The sequence below is a fragment of the Eurypyga helias genome, unplaced genomic scaffold, assembly GCF_000690775.1.
Source record: "Eurypyga helias isolate BGI_N326 unplaced genomic scaffold, ASM69077v1 scaffold39931, whole genome shotgun sequence".
Classification (NCBI taxonomy): Eukaryota; Metazoa; Chordata; class Aves; order Eurypygiformes; family Eurypygidae; genus Eurypyga; species Eurypyga helias.
Genome location: NW_010232214.1, coordinates 5,340 through 26,165, shown reverse-complemented (window position 1 = coordinate 26,165; position 20,826 = coordinate 5,340). Strand labels below are relative to the sequence as shown.

Below are 20,826 nucleotides of genomic sequence, written 5' to 3'. Positions count from 1 at the left end.
GCGGGACCCGCCTCTCACTTTCGCCGGGAGGAAGCGCTGCCCGGCGCTGGAGCGGGGGCCGGGCAGCAGCGCCGCCCTGGCAGGTCGGAATATTACGGGGCTTCCCAAGGGGGGGCCGGGCTGTCACCCGGTGGTGGGTGAAACCCAGCGGAGGCCCCCGCGAGCGGAGGGGGTGAAGTTCGACTCGTTCAGAAGACGGGGGTCTTTCCCTCTCCCGGCCTTGAAAAAGACGTTACGGAGGTGAGGTCTTCGGTCACCTGCGGTCGAAACGCCTCTTCCTCCGCTTTTCTGCTGAATGCCCATCGCAGGGCTTTTTCCAAGAAGTAGGATGGAAGTTTAGGAAGGTGTGTATTAAGCTAAATATAGCAACCTGTATCTCCGCTACAGCTTCCTGCCCCCGCCTCGCTGGACGGTTTGAGAGTGAGGATGTGCAAAAAGAGATAAACCGTATCCTGAAAGGCAGGTAGTCTGCAAACATCTCAAAAGGAAAAAAAAGAAAGAAAAAGATCACCACCCCCTCCCCCTCAAACATGATCTGCAGGAAAAGAGAAAAGGCAAAACACGGGATCCTACCACACTTTGATAAGAAAAGTCCCGATTTCAGTGGTACTTTATTCTGTGCTAGCATCCCCTTTGGGGAGAGAGTAATGCAAGCTTTCAAGACATGGAACGTTTTATAGCTCCATTACTGCAAATACTGTATGTATTCACTTCTAAAGAAATCCTCATGCCAGTAGCTGAGCCTGCTTTTTAGCCCAGTGTCGATATATTGGAAGCTCCGTTAGGGAATTTCTGGCAGACCTCTATCCTGCTTAAGTACTGTTCCTGAGTAAAAAAAGGCTTGCCAGTGTTTATTTCACATCAATGGTTTATTTGGTATCTGCTGTGCAATCATTCACTATACTTCTAAATAAAGTTATTTTGATATCAGCAGGAGAAAATTAACCCCCTCAAGATTTATTTTATTTTCACATCCCCCCGTTCATGTTCAGAAACTTGTTAGGTCATAGCTACCTTTTTTTTTTTTTTCCCCCTACCCAAGACAGCTGGGAATGCAGTTCCCCACAGCAACAGGAGGTGTCACTTTAGAGCTAAAACAAGCAGCTGACGCTAAAAAGGAGGGTTTTCCCAGAGCTGGTTTCTTGGCATATTTTACTCCTAAAGTGAAGCAAAGAAACCCTGAGGAGTTTTACTCTGTCACCTTATTTGTTTTCCTCCTCACAGACTGAAACAATTTTATATAAAAGCAATCAGAGCGTTGGCTCGTGTAAGTCAGCACAGCCTCAGGAAAGCCAGCTAAGGATCTGACCCACTCTAACTACTTCAATAATGCGTGCAAGACACTCTGCGTTGGTTTTTCATCTTCTGATTCAGTCCCTGATTTTAAAACTTAAAAGAAAGCATATAGCATAAGGAGGATAATGATTTCACATGCGGGTCCGAAAGCGATTTAGCAGCCAACAGAATAAACGGTAAAGTAAAATGTAAACTGTCTTTTTGACAGGCTAAGTGTCAATAGTGCCAGTGTGGAAACATCCTTTTTTAAAAATTTATTTCACTGTTTTACAACAATATTTTCCGTGAGCTGTTCTCACACCCGGTTGCTTTCGTATCCTTTTGAAATACTCTTAAGTTTCTGAACTTTCATCTGCGTTGTAGGAAGTGCTGCGTTCAATTAGTCCTTTCAACTAATACCATATCTAGCTCTGAGATGTGTGAGTGCAGATGAAAGGACATAAAAGTTTACTCTTTTTAGTCCTCAGAGTAATACAGCTTCAATGGAGAAGTCATAGCCCTGTAACAGAGAAGAAACCCTGCCAAAAATAACCACAGCTCAAATGTTCATTATGAGAATGCCATGATGAAAATGGAAGTTTGCACTGATACTGAAAAACAGAGTTATATATGAAGCTCTGACCACCTAACCAATCACTTAGGGAAGACCAGTTACTTCTCACAGTTTTTCACACCTTCCTTTCCATCCAACACAGGCTACAGAGAGGTGCTGACTGAAAACCTAAGTTGTGAAACTATTTCCGTCATAAATAGCAACACATCCAACACTTGTAACCACTGTCTAAGCCTGTTTTCCTCTGGCTGACAATAATCCTTTTTAATGTACTTCTGTCATGTCTGTATAACAGTTATATTAATTCTTAGCAGAGGTCAAGTTATATTCCATAGTATTTTCAGCTTTACCTGCACCTGATGTCAAAAAGCAGATTCCAGACTGATAACATGTCTGTTAGAGCCTCATATGTTTCTCAGAAGTTTTAAATATGCAAGTTGCACCTTTTCAAGCTTTCCTCCATACCATGACATCACAGAATGATTCAGGTTGGAAGTGTCCTCTGGAGGTCATCAGGTCTATCCCCTGCACAGGGCATGTACAGCTGAGACCCGAACATGTCCAAGGATGGAGATCCCGCAGCCTCTGGGCACATTTTCCAGCATTTGACCATGCATGTAGTGAACATTTTTTTCCTAATATGTAATTTAAATTTTCTATGTTCTAATCTGTGCCAATTGCTTTTTTTGTCCCATCACTACTCCTTTGAGAAGAGCCTGGCTCCATTGTTCTCTCTTTCCGTTAGATTCTTATAGAAAGATGTCCTCTCCCTCTATGTCCTGTCCTCTTGGTGGTCTTTCCCTGGACTCACTGCAGTATGTCAATGCCTCATTTGTACTGGGGAAGCCCAGAAGTTGACATAATACCCCAGAGGTGATCTTAAAAGTGCTGAATACAGGGGTACAGTTACTTTCCTCAGCTACATTCTCACTAGTAAGGTGAAAGGGTGCAGTTGGTCACCTGCGTTACAAGGACATTCTGCTGACTCCTGTTCACCTTAGTGTCAGCCAGGACGTCCAGTCTCCTTCTGCAAAGATACCTTGTGTTGGGTTGACCTCCAGGCTGTGTTGTGGAATGGGTTTATTCTGTCTCAGGTGCAGCACTCTGCATGTGAGTGGAATCTTGTGAGTTCCCCATTTCTCCAGCCTATTTTGCACCCAAAACAGCAGCCCTGTCCCTAAATGTATCAACTATCCTTCCCCAGTTTATTTTTCTGTCTGAAAATCTGTGGACTGTGCAGCCTGTCCCACTGCCAAGGTCATTAATAAGGACGCTAAAGAGTAGTAGTATTAGTATCAGTCCCTGACGGATGCCACAGGTAATTCCTGTGGGCTGAGGTTAGTAGGCTGATCACAGGACAGTAGTCCTGCCTGGACTTTAGTCATGATGTTTTTCCACTCACCTTTGTCCTCTTACCTATATCTCACAACAGAAACCGTGTCAAAGACCTTGCTCAGTTCAAGCTATGCAGCATCCAGTGTTCTCCCGTTGCCCACAGCATGGCTGGATATGCATGACATGCCTTTTGTAAATCCAGTCCCCTTCTTCTCCTTCACGTACTTTGAAATGACTTCAAGGAGGATTGCTTCTATAAAGACTGGAGACAGTTTTGAAGAATAAACTGCTATACAACAAATTCTATCTTTCGTATAAAATTAGGCATCTATCTCATGCTTTAAAGTGGGAAAAGGGAACACATGACCACATGCTTCTAACACAACAGCGGTAATTTTTCAATTACACAACAGCTGTAATTTTTCAATTTTTTTTTCTCTCTGACTCTTTGAGTCAGGAATATCGTTGTTCATGTACAGTTTTTCAATAGAATATACCATCAATTTTACATAATAACTTCAAAACATACCTTTGTCCAATGCTGTAAGAAATTAATGTTGCATAATCTACAAATAATAGCTTGCTACAAAAACTTCTACAAACTTCTAAAAACTCCTTACTAGTCGTCAGTCTTCTGGACTTCACAAACGTGAAGCAAACATGAGTAAAACTCTCTTTCTGCATGTAGCAGGAGCAACAGCTGGGCAGTTTTTTTCTGGCCTCTGGTTTAGGTGAAGAAGCTAGCAGGGGTCATGGTTTGTTGAGCTGTAGGAACACCAAATCTCAACAGAATAGGAGACCTCAGGGCCAAATATGTCCACAAAAAGGGGTGGTGTGTATTAAATGTGTATGTGAGGAAGGAGTACATTATAACTGCTTTTTGTGGTTATCCTACTTTATATGACCAGGAATAGGTTTTCATACGTTGGAAGTCACCAGGAGCTTCACCACTGACGTCAGTGTCAGTAAAGTCAATACTTATTCCTGGCTTTTCATTATTTCTTTATTGCCAGCAATGCAGCACATACTTTTCAGATATGAAGTATCCAGAGATAAGATTTTACAACCGGGGACATACAACACCGTATGACTGCAGTTATATGGCAAGGAGATACTATTGTACCTTCCAAATACACGATTATCAGAGAGCCAGCAGTCTATTCTCAATGCCGGGTTCTAAGCTGCTGTTTACAAGTAATGCTATATGGGTTTGAGATGATTACAGCAACATGCACACCCTGAAAAACGTACTGTGTTTAATTCTGAATGGATTTATTGCTACTTGGTCTGAATGTCTCCATAGCTGTTCACCCACTAGGTGGCATGATGACTCCGTGCTATTAACGAGTGACCGCAAACCTGCCCTCCGGAGCCACTTGGGGTACCAAAACCAGGGAATCATAGACTCACAGACTGGTTTGGGTTGGAAGGGACCTTAAAGACCATCCAGTTCCAACCCCCCTGCCATGGGCAGGGACACCTTCCACTAGGTCAGGTTGCTCAAAGCCTCATCCAGCCTGGCCTTGAACACTTCCAGGGATGGGGCATCCACAGCTTCTCTGGGCAACCTGTTCCAGTGCCTCACCACCCTCTCTGGGAAGAACTTCTTCCTGATACCTGATCTAAACCTCCCCACTTTCAACTTAAACCCGTTATCCCCTGTCCTGTCACTAGAGGAAGCACAGAGCAGAAATGAAAGGGCATTAAATCTCGATGTGGAATTTCTAATTCAGCAATAAAATTTACCTTTGTTCTGTGTAGTTTAAGTTTTAACATCCAAATTGATTCTTCTATAAGCTTTCTGTGGTGAAAAGTGAGATTTTTTGCACAGGGCAGACTGTCTTTCTGTTACTCCACTAAGGCAGTCTGCCTAGTGTACTTTGTCTGTATCCAAGGCAATATGAAATAAAAATTGCTAATTTTCTTTGAAAACATGCTTTTGAAAATTTAGATTCTTTTAAAGTCGCATTTCACAAAATGACAGTCTGATTGAGATTGACAGGGGCCTCTGGAGGTCATTTCGTCCAACTCCCCTGTTCAAGCAGGGCCACCTAGATCTGTTGCCCAGCACTGTGTTCAGGCGGCTTTTGAGTATCTCCAAGGATGCAAACTCCACAGCCTGTTTTTGGTTTTGCTTGATATTTTTCTCATCTGTTTTTTCTTGCTTGACCATGACGCTTGATGCAAAAGAAGTGTCACCACAAGAGCTACTTAGTGAGTTTCTTTTTAACCGTCATAACTACATACCTGGCTAATAGAAGTCAATGAGATATCGGTGTATTTCAGAGTAATTTAGTTCCTTGCTGACCCTGTGCACTTCCTCACTGCACCTTCCCCTCTTATCCCTTTCCAGTTTCAAAATTCATCATAGAATTTTTGTTTACAAGATACTCATCATCCTTTCTTCCTCATTAAGTACCCAGGACTCAAACTCAGTTAAAAAAATATCTTGTACTAATCTTGGAAGTGAATCTCCTGTCTTGGGCAGAAGCTGCTGTGAAAAATCTTCGTAGTGAAAAATAACAGACTTTCCTGCCTTTCCACATGCTCTAGTATTAGTATTCTTTCTGTGGGAAGAAATGGTACTGTAGGAATAAACCAAGTCTCACATTGTCATAAATCCATTTTGTGGAGCTTCCATAACAGTGAGGTTTATCTAGAGGGACCTTTAGGAACAGGACCCAGCACTGAACGCAATCCAATGTGGCAATAACAAAATGCAATATTAGATGTTTTATAGTGAGCAATGAGTGCATGAACACTTGAAAATATAACTCACCAGTGAAAAGCTGCCTAGTTTGCCATAGATCTTTTAATATAATGTTGACAAAAAAATCTATACACATATAGTATATACATTTTCCTGCTCCAAATAGCCATCCAAAAGTCTGAAGATCCACACTCAGTAAAAACTTAGAGTAAAAGGAAAGGACTTGCTTGCTCTGTAAGCCTGGACTTGGTAACATTACATGTTCTGCATCTAATCTTCACTTTTTAATTCCACCTCCGTAGCAAGCCTCAAGCTCAAAACCAAGTCTTCACCAACAGTAAAAATATTCCTGGTTTTAAGAAGCTAAAAAGGTTAAAGTTCATGGAGATATCTGTACTAGAACATATTTTGTCCATACACCCCTGAACTAGGAGGAGATTTGGCTCTGACCTTTGCATCTTAAGGTATTCCTTATCAGAAGAAAGTATAACTAGGCAAAAGGCCAAAGCAGGATTAAATGAAAAAAAAAGGTGGGTACTGGCTGTTATGAAAATGCAGCAAGTCTCTTTTTTTAGTAGCTTAAAGGAATGCTATCAGTGTGCAAAAGAATCCCAAACTTAAATTTTGAAATATTATTTGTTTCTGAAGATGATGACAATAGCAACAGCAGTCTGTTGTACTTGAAAGATTTAAATTTCCCCTTTGTTTAAGATTTGTTTTAAGATACTTATATTATTAAAAATGCATATGAATATATATGAGTTTGTATTTATTCCCCTTAACACTGGGTTGGGTTTTTTTTTAATGCTCTATTCCAATCAGTCTCAAAAGAGCCTTCAGTGAGACATTCCTACTAAGGAAAAATGAAATTTCATATTATGACCATTACTATTGAATCAAAAATGGATAGGTGGTGGAAAAAATGAACAAAAGAACAACACTATACTTTCTAGTTGAATAATACACATTATGCTTTCTAGTTGAATAACACAGAAGGTATCTGTGTTTGAATGACTGCATTAGAAAGGTAAAGCAAACCTGCAGAACATTCAAAATCAGAACATTCTGTTACACATATGAATATATAGAGAAAGAATGTAGGTACTTTTTGTTTTCCATGACATGCAAAACCCAGCATACAGCCTCGAACGGTTCATTTTCAGAAATCCCATGCCTCTCAAATCTCCCCTCAGTTCCGCAGACCTCGTCCATCAGTTTACCTTATTGTTATTCAATTGAAGGACTGGAAAAAGTTCAGAAATACAGCCAGACTTCCAGACTGTAAAATTGTGTACCTTCTGAAAGGAAAAGGAGCTGCAGGCATGTGTTTCATCCTGACAGTGTACCAGTATTTTCCAAGACTCCCTGTTCATCCGGCATTAGCCGAATATGAAGATTTGTGTGTCGGGGGCATGTGGTACCTCACCTGTTTCCAGAACCTAGAATTGGATGACTGTGGGTGAACAGTGTGCTTCTCTTTCCATTTAATGGTACCTTGCTGCTTAATAATAAACCTAAGGGATTCCTGAAGCTTCTCGTAAGTCCCAATTGCCTCCATTTCCAGCAGGATCACCTTTGTATCGTTTTGAATGAGGGCATTGTATAAAGCGATGTGTTGATCATATGCAGGTTCTTTACAATTAATCAGCTGGTGTGTTAGAAGGATGATCAGCCGCCTGCTCTTCTGCATCCTCTTCTCAACTGCACTGGCTGTATCTAGGGATGTACAAGAAAACGATGAGAACCTGAATTTGCTTTTTTAAACTCTTTCTTCTTTACGCACTTCATTGTCATTGCTTTTTAACCGGAAATAACTTCTGTCTCACTTCAGTCTCATGCAGTCAATTCATTAGGAAAAGAGCTTAAAAAAACCCAAAAAAACCCCACAAACAAAAAGCAAAGTTTTCCTTTCAAGTGTTTTCCTTGGTTGCCACAGCAATACTTTCACTGCTTTTAAGAATTGTTAGAAATTTCTAATCCAACAACCTACAGTCAAGTTCACTAGATCTGGATTGCATCAAATCTGTGCTTGATCAATAGTCTCCATGTAAGGAATCATGTTCTATCAAGTTTCGTCCTTTGCAGGCTGATCCTGCAATACTTACCCCTGATAATTATTCATTTGGAGACTTTTGAGTGACTGACTTCTGAGAGGCTTACTTACCCGCAGCGTCAGCGCTCGGACTCCTGAGCTGTAGCCAGCTAATTTGTACGCTAACCTGTACATTGGGTTGGCATCTGCCCTGCGGAGGGGGATCCAGATGTGCAGGGCACTTGTGTGTCAGCATGACTACAGGTGTTTCTCCTGCCCGCTGACATGTTAGGGAGAGCTGATCAACCACAGCTGGGACTGTGATGTTGGAGGTGTTGAACCTAGGAAACTCTGGCACCAGCATGCTATGGGAGAAATTTCTGTGCCAGCCTAAAAAAGACCGTATTAAGCCTTCAGGAGCTTCTTTTCTAAATGACCTAATGTGATGTCTATGTGAAGAAGACTGAAGATGAATGCTTGACCAGTGAAATGCTCATCCCAGTTAGAGGAGTTTCCTGTGGTCTGTAGAATGAAAGCTGGAGTTGTTTTGGTGAGAATGTGTGATGCTGGGCCAAAAGAAAGGAGGTGGGAAGGGAGGTAAGGAAATTCAATGTAACAATTACTTAATAATGCCACTGATTTTCAAATGTCATCAGCCACCTGCATATGCATCCTCCTTTCCTTTGCTGGGGGCTGCCATCCCATCGCAAGGGTCTTCTCAACCCCAGAGAGGTCCAGCTTTTTAAGCTCCTGGGTCAGCAGGAGAACCTTTCAATGACTTCTCTGTCCGGTTTCTTGGCTCTGAGAGTATTCCATGAAAGTAATTTGCCTTTCTGTGATGTTCACCAATACAAACTCCCTTCATTTTCTTCTTTTTAATTAAATTTTCCTGATGTTAGGAGAATAGATCCTTTGAAAGGTGAGAAAAATTAAGGTAAGCGGCTACGGTCATATGTTTAGTTCTCATAATAACGATACTTCTAAAACCACATCTGTCTCAATTTTGAGGTGCAGTCCGTTGTGCTGAGAACTGAAAGACCATGGACCTGGGGAGGTATTCACTTCTCCATTTGGATTTCTGATGTCATGCAAGAGGAAAGATGAGGCTGCTTGCTGCAAATACTTTAACTGAGGGATTTGTTGCAACCTGTTTTGTGAATGCTAGAAGTTTATATGAGTTCAGAAAGTGACAGAAAATACCATGAAAGAAAAATCCATCAGCAGCTATTACACACAAAAATTCAAGCATCTGAAGCCCACAAACTGCTGGGAGAGTACATTAGTGGAAGTATAACATAAGCTTGCCCTGTTCTTAAAGTCTTTTCTAGCTCTTTGCCCACGGCTGCTGCTGAAGATAGGACACTTGGCTACACAGAACACTGCCTCAGTGAAGTATGATCGTTCCTCTGTTATTTGCTCATGTTTTTGTGTATTACAGGTACAGGGGCTCCAGCAGCATTTGGTTAGATTCTGCAGCAGGGAATGCAGTAGGAAGGACAATGAGATCACGAGAAGAACAGAGTAGAAGGTGATGCTGGTGAAAATTCTTGGTTTGCTGGATAATACTGGCATTTGCACCTCTTCAGGCAACTGTTAGGTTGTAGAAAATGCCATTAATAGTAACACCAGGATAGAAAAAGAATGCTAGTTTAGGGAAGCACAAGTGGAGTCCAGCAGCTATGCAGTGGTGTTTATCACTTGAATCATTTTGTTTAATTTTCCTTTTTACTGGAAGAACACGAGTTTCAAATAACAAATAACAAAGCTTTGCTCTGGAACTAGGAGTCATAAACATGTCTTGAAATAATAATTCCGTTTATATCCTCACTGAATTTTTTTTCTGGAAATACATGGGGTTCTACAGTGAAAAATATGATTCATCAAACACTATGATACATGCTCAGGAAGGATGAGAGTAACTTGAAGTGGCATTTCCTGTTTTACTCTGCTAAGTGTATTTTAATTGTAAGGATTGGGGCTTGGAAGCCTCTTAATGAAAGGTTCCAGATCAGAAGATAAACGAGAGCGGGGAGCATATGTGTAAAGTCCATCTGCCTGGAAGCAGAGAACTTTTAAGTTCTCCCAGTGGCAGGCAGATTCATAATAGCTTTTCCACCCAAGTGGAAGCATTTTGGGGCATGAAAATGGATAAGGAAGAGATGAGCAGAAGGCTGGGAAAGTAGGCAAGAAGAGAAAAAGAAGGTCAATGGACAATGCTTGGGACCTTTTTAGAGTTTTGATTAAACCAGACCAAACAAGTCAAACAAAAGTTACTCACTGTCCAAGACTGGCTCGCTGAGCTTGTCTGTCACTCCTGGGTTACAGGCATTCATTCATGCCCTTGTACAGTGAAAATGTCTTTGTTTTCATCCAATTTACTAGAGCCCTTGTTAGTCCCACAGTCTTCATCTCAGTTGCATGCCACACCCAGTTTTCTTCAGGATTGCCATCCACAAACCACAGTTTGAGAGTAGTGTCTGATAATAAATACTGTGCAGTCCCTAATCACCTGAAGTAGTGGCATAAGTTTTTGTCATTGACAGCCTCGTGAGCCTCTGTAGTTCCTTGCTCTGGATCTGGGAATGGTCTGGCTCAGCAACTCTTGCAGCTTGTTTTTTACATTCTTGTTGCAGCAGCTTTTTCCAAGGCCAGGCAGCACTTCTGCTACTCTCCGGAAGAGAAGGACATCAAAGATCTCAGTCCAGTTCTGGGCAGATGAATGACACCTGGCCCATTGCAGATGATCTCAGAAATGTGTAACAGCAAACATGCCACCTTTGGCTTCATGCCTGCTTACTGGCAGGGGGAGAAGGTCTGGTCCCCAGAATACCCAGAGCACAAAATAAACAGATCAGCCAGCTCTGTAGGAAAGCAGATAGCACCTAGATGACAGCAATCATAAGAGAGACCATAGAGGTGTCCACAGGCAATTAGCACAGATCAATTAACACAATTCCGTTCTAGAAGACAAGGAAGCAGGAACAAATAATACCATCTCCTGAATTAGCGCTGAAATTGTATGAAGTGAAAGTAGATCAAGTCAGTGACACAGAAGCTGAACTTCCTGTGACTCTAAGTCCCTTATAACAGGTTGAAAAACGAAGAATGATAACAGCAAGGTTAATTCCTCAACTTATTTTGTGGTTTTCTCCACTTCTGTGTCTTGTAGACCTTCTCACGTAAGATTTGATTGTGGTTTTTCCCAGATAACGGCTGTGCAGAGTTACACTACCCGGAGAGCAGGTGCATGTTTAAGAGAGTCACACTTGGGGTCACATTTCCTGCATAACCCAAGAAGATGATAAACAATCTGTGGCCCTGCCCTGTAGCTTGCTTTTCTTAGCACACTGGCAAGCACAAAGTCCCATTGCATTATCCTGCCTGAAAGAGCAGACACACAGCTGCTGCGGAGGTGAGCAGCCAGCTCAGGAACGTAAAAGGACCTCCTATACCCCTAAAAGGGATGAGAACCACAATCTGCTCAAGCTTGACAAGTCATTCTGTACATTATCTCATCTCAAACTTACCTTCTCCAGGATATACATCTCTCCCATAAATACATAGTTTATAACCACACTTGTTTTCTAGAATATCTGGCATGATTTGGTAAACAAAATGTTCCACAAAATTAGCTTCATTCGTGTGGCTTCTGGGGTAAATAATATATGCATCATATGTCTTCCCATCTATAAGGCAAAACAAGAGCAAAATGTGTTATGTTAACATGAATTAGAGCTGTCTATTGCAAAAGCTAGAAGAGAAATAAAAATATCAGTCTTTGAAATAGATTTAAGTAGAAGTTTCTGCTAATCCAAATAATGTATATCATCAAGTGCATGTTTGGAAATTAGAGACTCTGCACATTTGGAGTTTTCCTTGCTCAATTCCTATGTCCTGTGTGTTTGTAACTCTGGAGAACCCAACCTTTGTACAGTGAAGGCTGTATCCCAAAGTATGCAGAGTAAGAATTCAATTGATTGATGAGTGTTAGCATGAAATAGAGATGGAGCTCAGCATTGGTTATTTCAGTGATACAATAGCCTGTTTACAGCCTTTGTCTTTTAGGGCAAGACACTCCACTGTAATTCTCCCACCTTCAAGAAAATACTCATCATTCCTATGACATATCATACTTCTGAGTGAAAAGCTCGTTTACTCAGGATGTAGTCTTACATCATAAAATATGCTTAAATGGAAACTCTCCTAAAAAGCATACTTTTTTCCTCTTTAAGGAGAACATAGAATCGTAGAATCACAGAACAGTTTGGGTTGGAAGGGACCTTAAAGACCATCTAGTTCCAACCCCCCTGCCAAGGGCAGGGACACCTTCCACTAGACCAGGTTGCTCAAAGCCCCATCTGGCCTGGCCTTGAACATTTCCAGGGATGGGGCATCCACAGCTTCTCTGGGCAACCTGTTCGAGTACCTCACCACTCTCAATATCTAGTAACATGAGTTACTAGATCAGCTGCAGATCAGCTGCACACATGTGTGGTGGGAGTCAGCTTCAGATTTAAAAATTGTAAATTTAGGTGTCTACATGAAAGCTAGGTGTCTAAACTCTTCCTAGAATCAGTGAGATCAGAGATGTCTTAATCTTGAGCTGGAGTCCACCACTAAATTTGGATGGGATGTATTCCCCCAAAAATGTCTTCCACAATATTTGTACCTTTCTCTGGCCTATAAAACTCTCTTTCTTTAACAAATGCCTGTTAACACATTAGCCAGCATGCTGGTTCCTTTCTTCAGAGAGCACATAACAAGTGCAGTTAATAGCACTGTGATCAGATTTTCACTGTCATTCAATGTTTCATGGCAAATATTTTTGTTAAAAAAGTATGAAATCAGGCCTGAATCCCTCTTTTATGTAATACATTGCTACAGAACCCAGGAAACAAGGGAATGTAAAGCACTACCAGAGCTATGTATGTCCCCTCTTATCTAAATGATTTCAGAAGGCAAGAGAAAGCTCAGGTGTCATATGAGTTAGTAAGCAACTATTAAATTAATTCTTCCCATATGATTTGCCTTTTTCCTGTTTTTAAACCTTCTTGCTCAATTCTTACTCACCATCCTTGACTGAGTAGGGCGGAAATATCTCACGATACAATAGAACGATATTGACTCGGAAGGACTGGTAAAGTATAACGAACACTGCTATTGCAACTAGCAGAACTAGGGATCCTGCAATCAGGAGGATGTTAGGGACACCCACTGCAAAGAAGAGGAATACATTGTTAGCTGTAGGGAAGTTAAGCTCTGGGCTGAAGCCTCGGCCTCTCATATCATTATTTCTGTCACAGCTTTAGGGAGCTCACAACAGAGACGACAAAGCTTCTTCCTTCCCCAGCTGATGTAGACAACACAGAGACCCCTAAACAGAAGCATGCTAAGCAGTATATAATTAATATTTACTTCTGCTGAGTCCAGACCTACCTACAGTAAATACCACAGCTGACAGTCTTTAACTATTTTGTAACAGTGTAAAACTGTTAATAACACAACCAGTATTTTTTAAGGCATCTGAGCCTACGCATGACAACCATAAGCATCCATGAAAGGACAAGTGGAGGTTTCTGGCATAGCTGTACAAACAGATTTGTGCAGAGAAATATGTGCAAATAATGAAATCTGCAAGATAAGAACAAAGTATGCAAAACAAGCAGGAAAACAGAACATGACCTGGTCACAAAAATAAAATAAACTATGCTGGAAGCGGATGATGTTCTCCCCTGCCTTTTCCTTTGAAGACAGTCAAGGAGCATTAAGTAGCAATGACGAGTAAGGAAAATTGGGAAAGAATGAAGCCACCTACTTTAGTTCCAGCTTCCCTCATGGAAGAGCTCTTGAACCTGACCACCTCCACCTCAGCAATGAAGACTTTTCAAGGATATATTCAGACAAGATGTAAGGAAGAGATTTTTTATGATGGGTGTGATGAAACACAGGCACAGGTTGCCCAGAGAGGTGGCTGATGCCCCACCCCTGGAAACATTCAAGGTCAGGCTGGACAGGGCTCTGAGCAACCTGATTGAGTCCAAGATGCCCCTGCTCATTGCAGGGGAGGTTGGACCAGTTGGCCTTTAAATGTCCCTTCCAACCCAAACCATTCTGTGATTCTATGATTCTACAAGGATGCAGTCACCAGCTCTGTGCTACCATATGCACACAGCTAGTCTAGGGTGCGACTGCAATCACCGCTCTTCTATCACTGCTTTTATAGTGAAGTCTAGCCATTTTGTGGTTTTAACAGTGTCATGTGATGTCCATGAAGGAACTTCATCATTGTGGGCCCCTTCAAATTTTATGATTTGATCCATTTTCCTGGTAAATATAGACACACGCAAAGACAAAAATCAGAAAACCCCTTCCACTACCTGATGAGGATGACCCAGGGATCAGAGACTGCCACTATTTCCTACTGATTCATTTATTGCGAGTCTGCTCACCACGTCTCTACAAATGCTGCTGTAACACACTGAGTAAGTATCTATAAAACATCTAGAGAAGAAACAGGTTCAAACAACAATTTATGCAATTAAAGACATAAAAAAAACACCGTTTACATTTGGTTTTGCACTGATTAGACCAAGGCTGGAAAAGAACTGATAAATTTCCTGTGCTTATACATCTTGTAAAGCACCAGATAAGTACCCCACAGGGGTCTTCCTGGAAAAGCAGGTTCAGTTCCCAGTAAGGCTGACTCAGCCTCCCATTTCGCTGGAATAAATCAGTTATATTCAGCACAATGGGGGCAAGGGCCAGAAGCCACTTCTGGAGGCCCTGAGCAAGGTTGAATAGATCTTGTTGTTTCGTTCAACTTTGCTGCATCATTTAGCGGTAGAGAGTTCATGACTAGAGTGTCTTCTCATACTATTTATTTATATTCAAGCGCAATGGGAATACAGAACTATCAGCTCACAAGAAACAATATCGGAGAGGCCAGAGAAAACATGTCAGAAGGCAGTATTTGAAGGATATTCTGACAAACGCTGGGAGAACAGCAGTTTTTTGTAACTTCTCTGGCTTCTAAGGTGGACACACTTCCAGACAGTGAAGGCAGAGATCTGGGTCTGGAATTCCTGTCCATATCTGTCTACTAACGATGAGCCAGAATGTTAGGTTCAACATTAAGTATCTTTGAGGAAGAACAGAGCTGATGTTCTGGGCTGAACTTTATCTCTACCCCAAATGACTGGAATTTATGGCATTCTCCAGAGAAAGTTCATGCCACAAAAGATTTGTGGTCCTCTGGGCATTTTACAATTCCTTGTGAATAAGAGTTGAGGAATGCTCAGGGTGAAATAAGGTGATGCCTGTGGGTCAGACACAAAGCCGCCACCAGTTATTTAACCTCAAGATGAGGAACTAAAAGCCAGTGACAGCTTATATGTTAATAAAGAGGGAAGAACTTGGAAGGTATTCAGACAGCCCATGTATTCCCTAGCAGACAGGTTAAAGGGGATGCTGAAGGGATGTTCTTGTCCTGACCCCAACACTTCTGGTAAAAGGAGTTAACACTTTCAAAGTTCCTCCAATTATTTGTTATTGCCTCTGTCTCAGGAGCTAACAGCTCCCCCTGCTCTGTCGACAGAGACACATTTGTGAGCATTGGTACACTGTGGTTATCAATGAACTGAACTGCCATGAACAGTGTAGCCGGTCAGCTTTCTAGTTCCTGAGAAGTGACATCTTCCAGCATAAGAGATCCTAAGCAGCTGTGGAGGGCAAGTGGGAGTAGCCTGGCAGGCAAAGCTGCTGTCTCTTGCCAAGTGTCCAGCAAGACGAGCTACATCTTTGCCAGGAAAGATGGAAGAAAAGGGAATTAAGTGTTGTTGCAAGTTCCTTAACCTTATGGTGACTGGAGGCCAACACCACACAAATTACGCAGATGATCGCAGAGCACGTAAGAGGATGTGTCTTGTGTCAGAGAGGGAACGAACATGGGATGACTACTATCTCTGGAATTAAAAAGGGAGATGTAGGACTGAAAGATCTGGAGGAAATGAGAAATCCTGTATTTTCTGTAAAGAGGCATTACAAGGCAGGAGGAATGGGTTTATGAACAAATGTTGGTGAAGGAGTCAGAAGATACCAAACAGCTTCAGGCAAAGAGGGGAGAGAAAGGATGGGAAATAGCATGAAAAGATGGGTTCCATGTTGACTGGGAGTGGTCAAAGTCTAAGCAGGAGCTGGATGAGAAAAAAAAAAAAAAAGAGTAAGATCTTCCTTAGCAAGAGGAGAAGAAACCTCGCAGCAGCAGAGCAGCAGCTGAGAGATGCAGGGACATTAACATCTCCAGTGGAGGCAATAACATAGCTGCAGACACTGTCAAAATTCATGGCCAAATCAAGGGTAAATTCTTCTCTTAAAACAAAGAAAGAATTTGCCTGATTCTTCTGTGTCTAACAGACATAGTATGCGTAGTCTGGATACCACCGAATCACACCAAAAGGAGCTGGCTGCATTGCATTACCCCAATGACTGAGGTACTTAGGTCATATAGCTCATTTCTCAAGAGCTGACCAGCTTCTCCTAGCAGCATTTATCTCCTATTTAAAAAAGACAAGGGAAAAGACACTTGGGACAGACACCTTTTTCTCAATACAGCACTTTTCTGCACACACATATGTGAATAGATACATGTATAGAGATCATATATCCTAAACTGGAATATGCACAGGTTTTCCCTGTGAAATGTCAAGCCAATTACATCCGCTCCTGGCAGTATTAAGGGAGTATTTTTGTTTTCCATGGACTGAAAATCAAACAGCTTTCACCACTCTTCACTGTGAAAGAAACTCTTCCTTTTCTCATCACTCCTCTTTGGAATTTTTTTATTCTTATGTGGATTACAACAGTTATCAAAGCAAATTAGTAGGTTTAATTACAGTAATATTGCTAACACTGAACTAGGACTTAAAGTATTTGAGTATGACTCAGAAAAATCATTTTAATTCCTGTTACCCATGGAAAATATCCATGTGGTGAGCCAAACTGTCCATTCAGCAAGTTTTTGAGGACAGAGACTATTGCTGTAAGACTGAACAAGTACTAATGCAGAGGACCTCTAACGCCATTGCTTACAACATCTTTGTTTCCTCCTTTAATGTGTCACCTGTGCTGCTAAACTCCATTTATCTAGTTCATTAAATGCCTCCAAAACTGACTAATTTTAGTAGTGACACAACACCTGTCTATCTCTTCCTTCCTATCACAGATCTGTGCTACAAATAATGATAATGTAACCAGCCCTGAAAAAAAAAAAAAACCAAAAAAACCCAAAAACCCAGATTAAAGAGCAAGAACTTGTGTAAAAAGCACATTAACAGGATAGTAGCTAGCAGAAAAAATCTGTGCTGTGGGAAACACTAGGGAACAACCACATATTAAAAATAACACACAACTTTTTTTTTCCATTAAAAATCAACAAACAAACAAAACACAAAAAAAGAAGTAGAGTACACATTTTTATTACACATTAACAAGACTTGAGGCACAAGCAAACCCTACAGCATTCTTATTACACTCAGAGGCATAGATACTACTCAGCTGTGTGAGGAGTGAACAAAGAAAACCAAAGCAGCGCACAACCATTTCTGGAGGTAGCATTGCTCACACCAACAGTGTTGAGTAGCAGAAGCAGGCATCTTGACAAGAGCAGCAACAAGGAGAAGGGGACAGACATCCACACAAATCAGGCAGCAGCAAAGAGGGGGTCACAGCCAAGAGCTTTCATAAATGTTTACTGAAGACCTATGGATAAAAAACAAAATAAGATTTGTCTACAGCAGAAATCAGATTTAATAAATCAGTTGATGAATACAGAATTTAAAATACACACTTTCCTTCATCTAACTTGTAATATGGGGCCCATAAAGGACTTGGATTGCCCAAACTAGAGTGAGCAGGAGCTGTTACTCAGTTTTCTTCCTTCTCAGTGCAAGTATGGTCCCACACCCAGATAATTTAGTGCAGAGCTGATGCACTTCCAGCTTCCCAAGTGATGCCACATCCATGCTCACTTTGTAACATCTAATCAAAACATGTCCTGCCACTTCCCTCTGCAGGGAATCGGTGCTGTCCTGCTGGATGATGACCCATGCTCTGTTAGAATTCACCTGCATCCCTTCCAGTCTAGGCTATGGCAAGGAGATGTGTCTGTGCTTTGAAGTCATGATCCTGTAGGAAGTTATGAACAGGCCTTGTCCTACAGGACAAGGAGCTGTGCATACCCTGTGATCAAAATACACTTGATTTTACTCTTCCCACCATTCTCTTATAGAAAACTAATCCCTGTAAAAGCCTTGGGATTTCTTCTCAAGGTCCTTAGTGGTTCAGCATATCTGGAGGGATAAGAAAGGAAATGACCAAATGCAGCTTCTTCTTGTGCCTTCACAGACACCACATCTTCTGCCGTGAGAATCTAAGTGGTGCTGACAACAGTGCTTAGACATCTGGCTATCCCTATTAAAAAAAAAAATTCCCACAAGACCTAAAGACCAACCCAGTCCCCACCATTTACTGATGGGATTTTCCTTCTCTGGCAGAAATCACTAGAACCATGAATTTAAAAACAAAAGCAAGGGAAAGCCTTTGACATGTCACTCAAACCTCTGTGTGGCACACAGTGGTGCTCAGATAGAGGGAGGATAAAGCCAGACATCAGAGAAGTTAGTCACACCACTTAACATTCAGTCAAAAAACAGTGTCCTATCACTACAGGTCCTTGTAAAAAGACCCCGTGTGTGTCCCCCCCCCCGGCTTCCTTGTAGGCCCCTTCAGATACTGGAAGGCTGCAATAAGGTTTCTGCGGAGCCTTCTCTTCTCCAGGCTGAGCAAGCCCAGTTACTTCTATGGTTCCACACTAGAAACAATAGTTTGATACCCAAAAGAAGATGAATCTCGGCTCCTCACAACACATTTTAATGCTGATGACCAAAAGAGAGGTCAGTTCCTTTTCTGGTTCTCATCTGCAGAGCCAGCTTGAACATTTTGTAGAGCAGACTGCACCATACCAGTGTGCTTCAAAACTGAGTGCAAGGCCAGCCTTAAGGCAAGGGGAATTGTCACTGAGCAGGAACATCCTAGAAACAGGATATTCTTATCACAAGGATGATACACCGTCATGCTCTTCATATTTAATCTCTTGCTGATACCATTTGAGTTATGTCCTGTCCCCTCCACAGCAGAATTCACCCGAAGGACTTCCATGGCCTAAAGAAGCCATAAGAGTTTTGCCAGTGGCTTGAATATGTACAGAGGAATCAGGCTGGCTTTTCTTCTACTAACAGAATTAAACAATTAAATACAATCACCAACATATTGCAAACTGAGTATAAAGTGTAAGAAAGCAAAATGAAAAAATCCTACCCTCACATGGTGCTTTGAGCTGTAACGTCACCGTGACTTTTGTGTTGTACATTTCATTCACCGCTACACATGTGAAATTTGCCTGCAGATCCTCCTTTTTTATTTCAGTAATATGCAAAGTGGTCTCACTGTAATATGCTTGATCACGTGCTGCAAAACTAATAGAGAGAGAAAGAGCTGGCACCGCTGGCTTTAAATGATTAGGCACAGTTTCCATAAAAGAAAGATTATTCTGTGCTACATATACTCACGAATGAGTTTTTTCATGAAATCTTGGAAAATGTAAGTATTTCACTGGACTGTTATCCACATCCCATGTGACAACAGCCAGCGGCTGTTTCTTAATCCCTAGGCGGGCCTGACATTTCAGAGACAAAGAACCACCTAATCAAGATACAAAGAGATGTAAACATTCCTTGATGAAAAACAAGTCCCATTTTATTTTCCCCATAACATCTTTTTCTACAAATTTTCATACCATGAGTTTTATCTGAACATTTTTGACATATTTTTCTGAACTACTGTTGACAAAATGATGCATAGAAGACACTCAAAAAGAAATAGTAAAATGAGATTTTTAACAAATGATCTAATACCACACCAAGTATTACAAAAGGAATTATTTATACTTGCTCTGATGAAGGCAATGTAGACTTTACATGTGATGTTTAACCCATGTAATCAACTATTGAGGAACATGGAAAGTAAATGCTGGTTTACACTCAAAGGTACATGGAAATAATATAATTAAATTTCAGTATATATTATTTTGCATAAGTCTTGTGTGCAGAGTCTTATCTTGGATTTTATTCAAGCTGGACAAAAGTGGAAAAAAAAAAAACCAAAAACAGTCTGAGCAAAACTAAAACAGGAAATTACTTACTAAGTATTTGTCATTAGGAAATATTTATTCCAAAGTAAGAGTCACTGTTGCACTGGAAGAAGGTATAATTAAAACACTTTAAATTATTTCCATGTAAATCTACATCTAAGCAGAGCTTAAGTAAGATTAACAAATCTTAGGATTTATATCCTGAATTGGTATTAAGGAGCATTGAGAAATCCCTTCATTTTTGCCTATAGGAGACAATAGATTCAGCACAGCAAATGTACATCTGCTCCATGCAAGCAGTGCCAGGATACTTACAGTGCCAGAGCGGTGGGCAGAGCCCACAGAGTACTAGAGACTGACCATCTCATTAGATAAAGAAAGTCTTGGAGCACAGATCGTCTAATTCTGAGTAACAAAGAAACCAAGGAAAAGAAGGAAAAAGAACAGGGATGCTAGTCAATATATCAAGTCCCTAACCCATGGTACCTGGCCCTTCAGACCGGGCCCAGGACCCCTCAGACCAGGCCCAGGGCCCCTGCAGTACGTGCTACCAGAGCGGTCTTGCTGTGGGACAGAAACAGTGGAGTGGTAACTGTGATTACGTGCCTCATTGGCCCAGATTCATCCTGCCTGTTCTGGGAGACAGGCCTCCTGGGCTACCAATTTACGTTTCACATAGGCTGAGTCACTTTTTG

General features: G+C 41.4%; 1 protein-coding gene across 1 annotated transcript in view; it reads right to left on the bottom strand.

The window, feature by feature from the left end:
* Nucleotides 1–1,628: 1,628 nt before the first annotated feature.
* IL1RL1 (interleukin 1 receptor-like 1) overlaps nt 1,629–20,826 on the bottom strand; it is a gene marked incomplete at its 5' end in the record, with an annotated part of 22,911 nt that continues 3,713 nt past the window's right edge. The window contains 6 exons of the mRNA XM_010161327.1: nt 1,629–1,648; nt 7,389–7,610; nt 11,454–11,612; nt 12,997–13,140; nt 19,306–19,457; nt 19,551–19,683. Coding sequence (XP_010159629.1) covers nt 1,629–1,648; nt 7,389–7,610; nt 11,454–11,612; nt 12,997–13,140; nt 19,306–19,457; nt 19,551–19,683 — 830 coding nt within the window. The remainder of the gene's footprint in view (nt 1,649–7,388; nt 7,611–11,453; nt 11,613–12,996; nt 13,141–19,305; nt 19,458–19,550; nt 19,684–20,826) is intronic.